Source organism: Cynoglossus semilaevis, chromosome 12 (genome assembly GCF_000523025.1).
Source record: "Cynoglossus semilaevis isolate Cse_v1.0 chromosome 12, Cse_v1.0, whole genome shotgun sequence".
NCBI classification, from domain to species: Eukaryota; Metazoa; Chordata; class Actinopteri; order Pleuronectiformes; family Cynoglossidae; genus Cynoglossus; species Cynoglossus semilaevis.
Genome location: NC_024318.1, coordinates 5212376 through 5218575, shown reverse-complemented (window position 1 = coordinate 5218575; position 6200 = coordinate 5212376). Strand labels below are relative to the sequence as shown.

Here is a 6200-nt window from a genome sequence, read left to right as displayed (position 1 = left end):
AGCACCAAGCAATAGGCGCAGCCGGCATGAGGTCGCTGTCAGAGGCCGGCCTCACTCCTCACAGCTCGGCGGAGTCTCCGTCCACGGCGGCCAGTCCCACCACCAGCGTGTCCAGTATGACAGAGAGAGTGGACACGGGCACGTCCATCCTGTCGGTCACATCCAGCGACTCGGAGTGTGACGTATGATAGGAAGAGAAGAAACAAACACTGGTTTCAGAAGAAGAAGAAGAAGAAAAAAGAGAGAATTATTTACAGGGAACATGGACCCGAACGAAGGACACTAACGGGACTGATGACAGCGGGACCGACTGACACAAATATTCCAATAAAAAAGAGATAAAAGCACGACATTTTAATTATTATTATTATTATTATTATTATTATTATTGTTATTATTATTCGAAAGCGCTTTGAACGGACCCCTCCTCTCCGAGACCCACGTCATCACCACTGCTACAGACTTTGCGTGAGTTCTTTTTTTATTTTTTATTTTTTATTATTATTTGTGTTCCTCCATCGACATCAACATCCGACAGAAGGAATAACACGTGATGAAGGTGACGAAGAAGATGCAAACCTTATTTGTTTTTTGTTTTTTTGTTTTTTTTTCTTTTCTTTTCTTTTGTGTTCATCAGACAATCATTTTTCAGTGACATATATAAATATATATAAATATAAATATAAAGCACCTTTTTTGAGTCCACTCCTGTCACACTGGGGCTACATGGTCAAAGAAAAAAAAAGGAAAAGAAAGAAAAAAAATGTCGGAATGGTTTCTGACTGTATCAGATTTTTATTTTTTATTTTCAAATTTTTATATTGAATTATGTATATCTCCAGAAAAACGCGATCGCTCTCCACTGTGTAATATAGCTGTAGAAAGATTTGCTTGTATATAATTATTGCTCTCCTCCTCCTCTCCTCCTCCTCCTTCTCTCCTTCTTTTCTCTCTCCTCACTTTTCTTGATGTTCCTTCATAAAAGATTTGTCCAAACCGACACTGAAGTGATTTACGGCCGTCTTTAGTGTCGCAGTGGCGCTGATGTTTTTACAGAATGAAGTTGGACCTTTCTCTAATTTATTAATATCGTCTGTCCTCCCCCCGTCCCCCTCCTCACCCCTCGGCCCCTCCACTCACTTTCTCCCAACGCTCCCCTTGTTTGAACAGCGTTGGTTGTTTTTGTTCATGTAGCATTTCTGAATCAAATACAGAATTCATTCTTGTTTCCAGTCTGTGTCCATGTCGTGTGTCTGTCCGGTCCGGTACGGTCCGGCACCGAGGTCGCTGGTGAAACGGATCGTGACTCGTTCACAGTTCGGACTGTGTGCGTGGAACTAAAACGAGTGAAAGAGCGCAGGTACAACACGAGTGTTTGTGGGTTTGCTGTGGAAACACACGGGGTCACGGTGAGGGGGTTGAAAGGTCACCGAGGACATTGTTGTCGGGTCGCATGTGCATGAAGTGAATTTCAGAATATTTTTTTTGAATTGTTGTCGGTTCACTTGTTCAAAGAGAATAAAAGGGCGCAGCCGGCATGAGGTCGCTGTCAGAGGCCGGCCTCACTCCTCACAGCTCGGCGGAGTCTCCGTCCACGGCGGCCAGTCCCACCACCAGCGTGTCCAGTATGACAGAGAGAGTGGACACGGGCACGTCCATCCTGTCGGTCACATCCAGCGACTCGGAGTGTGACGTATGATAGGAAGAGAAGAAACAAACACTGGTTTCAGAAGAAGAAGAAGAAGAAAAAAGAGAGAATTATTTACAGGGAACATGGACCCGAACGAAGGACACTAACGGGACTGATGACAGCGGGACCGACTGACACAAATATTCCAATAAAAAAGAGATAAAAGCACGACATTTTAATTATTATTATTATTATTATTATTATTATTGTTATTATTATTCGAAAGCGCTTTGAACGGACCCCTCCTCTCCGAGACCCACGTCATCACCACTGCTACAGACTTTGCGTGAGTTCTTTTTTTATTTTTTATTTTTTATTATTATTTGTGTTCCTCCATCGACATCAACATCCGACAGAAGGAATAACACGTGATGAAGGTGACGAAGAAGATGGGAATTTTATTTGTTTTTTGTTTTTTTGTTTTTTTTTCTTTTCTTTTCTTTTGTGTTCATCAGACAATCATTTTTCAGTGACATATATAAATATATATAAATATAAATATAAAGCACCTTTTTTGAGTCCACTCCTGTCACACTGGGGCTACATGGTCAAAGAAAAAAAAAGGAAAAGAAAGAAAAAAAATGTCGGAATGGTTTCTGACTGTATCAGATTTTTATTTTTTATTTTCAAATTTTTATATTGAATTATGTATATCTCCAGAAAAACGCGATCGCTCTCCACTGTGTAATATAGCTGTAGAAAGATTTGCTTGTATATAATTATTGCTCTCCTCTCCTCCTCCTCCTCCTTCTCCTTCTCTCCTTCTTTTCTCTCTCCTCACTTTTCTTGATGTTCCTTCATAAAAGATTTGTCCAAACCGACACTGAAGTGATTTACGGCCGTCTTTAGTGTCGCAGTGGCGCTGATGTTTTTACAGAATGAAGTTGGACCTTTCTCTAATTTATTAATATCGTCTGTCCTCCCCCCGTCCCCCTCCTCACCCCTCGGCCCCTCCACTCACTTTCTCCCAACGCTCCCCTTGTTTGAACAGCGTTGGTTGTTTTTGTTCATGTAGCATTTCTGAATCAAATACAGAATTCATTCTTGTTTCCAGTCTGTGTCCATGTCGTGTGTCTGTCCGGTCCGGTACGGTCCGGCACCGAGGTCGCTGGTGAAACGGATCGTGACTCGTTCACAGTTCGGACTGTGTGCGTGGAACTAAAACGAGTGAAAGAGCGCAGGTACAACACGAGTGTTTGTGGGTTTGCTGTGGAAACACACGGGGTCACGGTGAGGGGGTTGAAAGGTCACCGAGGACATTGTTGTCGGGTCGCATGTGCATGAAGTGAATTTCAGAATATTTTTTTTGAATTGTTGTCGGTTCACTTGTTCAAAGAGAATAAAAGAGTGGCTAAGAAAATGTGCAGCATCTGAGCTCGAATATTTATTTATATTGTTTTTAATCCACTCAACGTAATAAGTAAATACGCGCCAACATACACTCCTGGTGAGCTGTGCACAAATACGGCTGTTTGTGTTTGTGCACAACTAAAGGTCCAGTAGTGTGTTTATGACGTCAGACTATTCTGAAGCGTATTAGTAGCGGCGGGGAAAACAAACTAAAAAAGACAAATATAAATATTTCTAATATTTTTTTTTCTACCTGATAAACTTTCACTAAATGTATAAAATACAAGGAAATATTTGAACCACATTTCCTGAATATTTATGGACCAGGAGAAGATTAATTCGTAAAAGTACTACTTTGAGTACATTTAATTTACTATAATAATAATAACAATAATAGTAATAATAATAACTGCTGTTATTGCTATTATTTTTATTATTATTATTTCATTTAAATTATCATATTTTTGTTTTGTTTTCTCTGAAACCATTAGGTTTTTTAAAATCCAGACAAACGTCTGATTTTTTTTTCATTTTATTTAAAGCTAACCAACACATTTACTTCTGTCGTAGATTCACCAGAGAAGAGAGGAGAAAAGAAGGAAATTATTATTTTTTTATTTCTGAATTAAATACCAAAAAAAAAACAAATGTTATTTTCCAAATGGAAAGTCAAAAAGGAAGATGTTGCACATTCTCTTCTCGGATCAGAACATTTATTTTCCGTTTTCAGCCACACATTTGTCCAAACCTCACCGTCATGCAGCTCTTAAAAACCCGAGTGCTATTTCCCTTTGTTTACCGTCGCCACTGAATGTAGAAATTAAGTAAACGCGCCATTAAATGGGCTAATCACGATGGGACTCCTCCCCGTCCCGGTCTCCCATTGTGGCCCGCTGAAAAGAGCTTTTCTTCTGCGGAGGAGAACCATTTCCCTCCTCCTCCAAAAAGAGAGGCTTTCTCTCCTGCAGCCTCCCTTTTTTTTCTTCACCCAAATCCCCAACCAATTATGAGCCACACTGGGGCAGATTGGCCGCGGGACAGACACTGTTGCAGGGGCCGCTGCAGTTTGACTGGAGCTCCGATTGTGGCGCAGACACGGGAACAGTCGCAGTCTGCTCTTTGGCAGCGGACAGTCGGACTGACACTTTGGCTCAGAGGAACCGCGGCACTTTTCTTTTTTTCCTCCCTTCAAACTTTACTTTTCTGCCCGGCGTCTGAGGCCTTCACTGCTGGGCGGCTGATCCACTGAGTTCGAGCCGAGGTGTCAGTCCGAATGACGAACCACGGCAGCGGGAGAGTTTAAAAAAAAAAAAAAAAAAGAAAGAAAGAAAATTATTCGCAGGGCCGAGGCCACAGGAAGTGCGAACTACTTCTACTAAACGACAGTTCAGATGGTTGGTGCTTTGTTCTCACGGGGGGGTCAGAGCCACCAAAGGTCAGCAGAGAGTCTTCACCAAAAAAAAAAAAAAAATCAAATAGTTTTATTAATTTTTCCTCTTGATAATTGAATTATAAACATCTATATTAACGACGGCTGATCACGGTCAACTCACAGGATCAGTCAAGATCAAACCCTTCTTTTATACTGTATATATATAAAAGAATAATAATATAAAATTTAAATTTAATAATTGAATCATTTAATGTCACTTGTCTGTTCTTTAAACTGCTCCGTTAGATATTTAAAAAAATATATTTATTTTGAAAAGTCAAAGTACATAGAAAATGCTCCTGCGGCAGAGCCGGGAAACAACAGTGACGTTTCAAAGATCAAACCTGCGGATTTCTGTTTTTACTGATTTAGGGTCGTCAGAGTATTGTGGTTTGTACGGCCTGGGGGCCCCCCCCCCCCAGCTCCCCCTCCTCTAACGAGTCTTCTGTGCTAAATCAGATAAAGACACTCCCAGTTGTTGTTGGGTTCTGTTACGGACCAGTAGTCCTGGTTCTGTCTGTACCGTTTTAGAGCCTTTTTTTAAAACCCTTATTACCCCCCCCACACACACACACACACACACACACACACACACTCCCTCCCCTCGTGAAGAGAAGAGGATTAGAGCGGGTCTGAGTGAGAGATGGAGCCGCAGATACACGGCCATCAATACACGACTATACGGTAATGAAGCGAGGCGTCATCAGTGACGTCGTTACACGGGTTCAAACCGAGGCGGAAGTGAACTTCACAGACTTCACCGGAAAAGATGGACGTGTTCAGTAAACGGCAGCAGTACTGCAGTACCGACGGAGGAGTACACACAGCAGTACCTCAGGACTGGTACCATATGTAGGACAGAGTGGAGCAGCAGAAGTGCTGATGTGTGAGTCTGTGTGTTTCAGGACGGGGTCATGGTGGGGGGTGAGGGGGTGAGGGGGTGAGGGGAGGGGGTCTCGTTCGTGATCTGTCAGCTCAGATATGGATCACAGGACAAAAGGAGTTAGTGAGGAGTACTGTGTGTGTGTGATACTTTGATCAGAGCGAAGGAGAATCGCAGGCGGCGGCAGCAGCAGCAGCAGCAGCAGCAGTGACCCGGACGGGTCGGGGGTCCGCACCTGTGTTTGTGAACTCATCTGTGTGAACTCACGGGCCTCGAACCACAGACAGGTTTTTCATTTTCCTGAACTTTGATGTAAAAACTTCAGAATTCTTTTTTTAAAACGTTTAAAAACATTCTGTTAAATTTGTCTCCCTGTGTGTATAGTATAGTAGAGGGGGGTTTGGGGGGGGGGCAATGATGATTAACAATGATTGTTAATGCAGTTGATTTGCAGGTGAGAAAAAAAAGGAAATGTTTGATTACAAAACAGATTAGATGAGATGATTAAAACAAAAACAAACGAAGCTTAAAAAAATAGAACTTGATCTCGTACTTGGGAAATTCTTGTGTTGACAGTTGCTGGCGCCAAGCGTGCGGTTCCTCTGGGAATCGAACCCAGGAGTCTCTGTTCTCTGACTCAGCGCCCTGCCGGGGCCCAGAGACTGAAGGACATCACCTGGTCTCATGACCCAGAAGTACTTCAACAATTAAATATTCCAGGGTCACAAACAGGACCTGCTGCTGCCATGACGACCCGTACGGGCTGCTCAGGTTATAGGAGGTGCAGTGTTTGAGTGAAGGCTGGGGGAGGTGGAGGAGGGGGAGGGGGCGGAGAAGGCGGGGGC

The 6200-nt window shown here is 42.8% G+C and overlaps 1 protein-coding gene across 1 annotated transcript in view; it reads left to right on the top strand.

Annotated features, from left to right (window-relative positions):
* The window catches only part of six3a (SIX homeobox 3a), a 4115-nt gene extending 2883 nt beyond the window's left edge, over positions 1–1232 (top strand). Inside the window, exon 2 of the mRNA XM_025061037.1 lies at positions 3–1232. Within this exon, the coding sequence (XP_024916805.1) occupies positions 3–188 (186 nt within the window). The 3' untranslated portion in view covers positions 189–1232. The remainder of the gene's footprint in view (positions 1–2) is intronic.
* The last annotated feature ends 4968 nt before the right edge of the window (positions 1233–6200 follow it).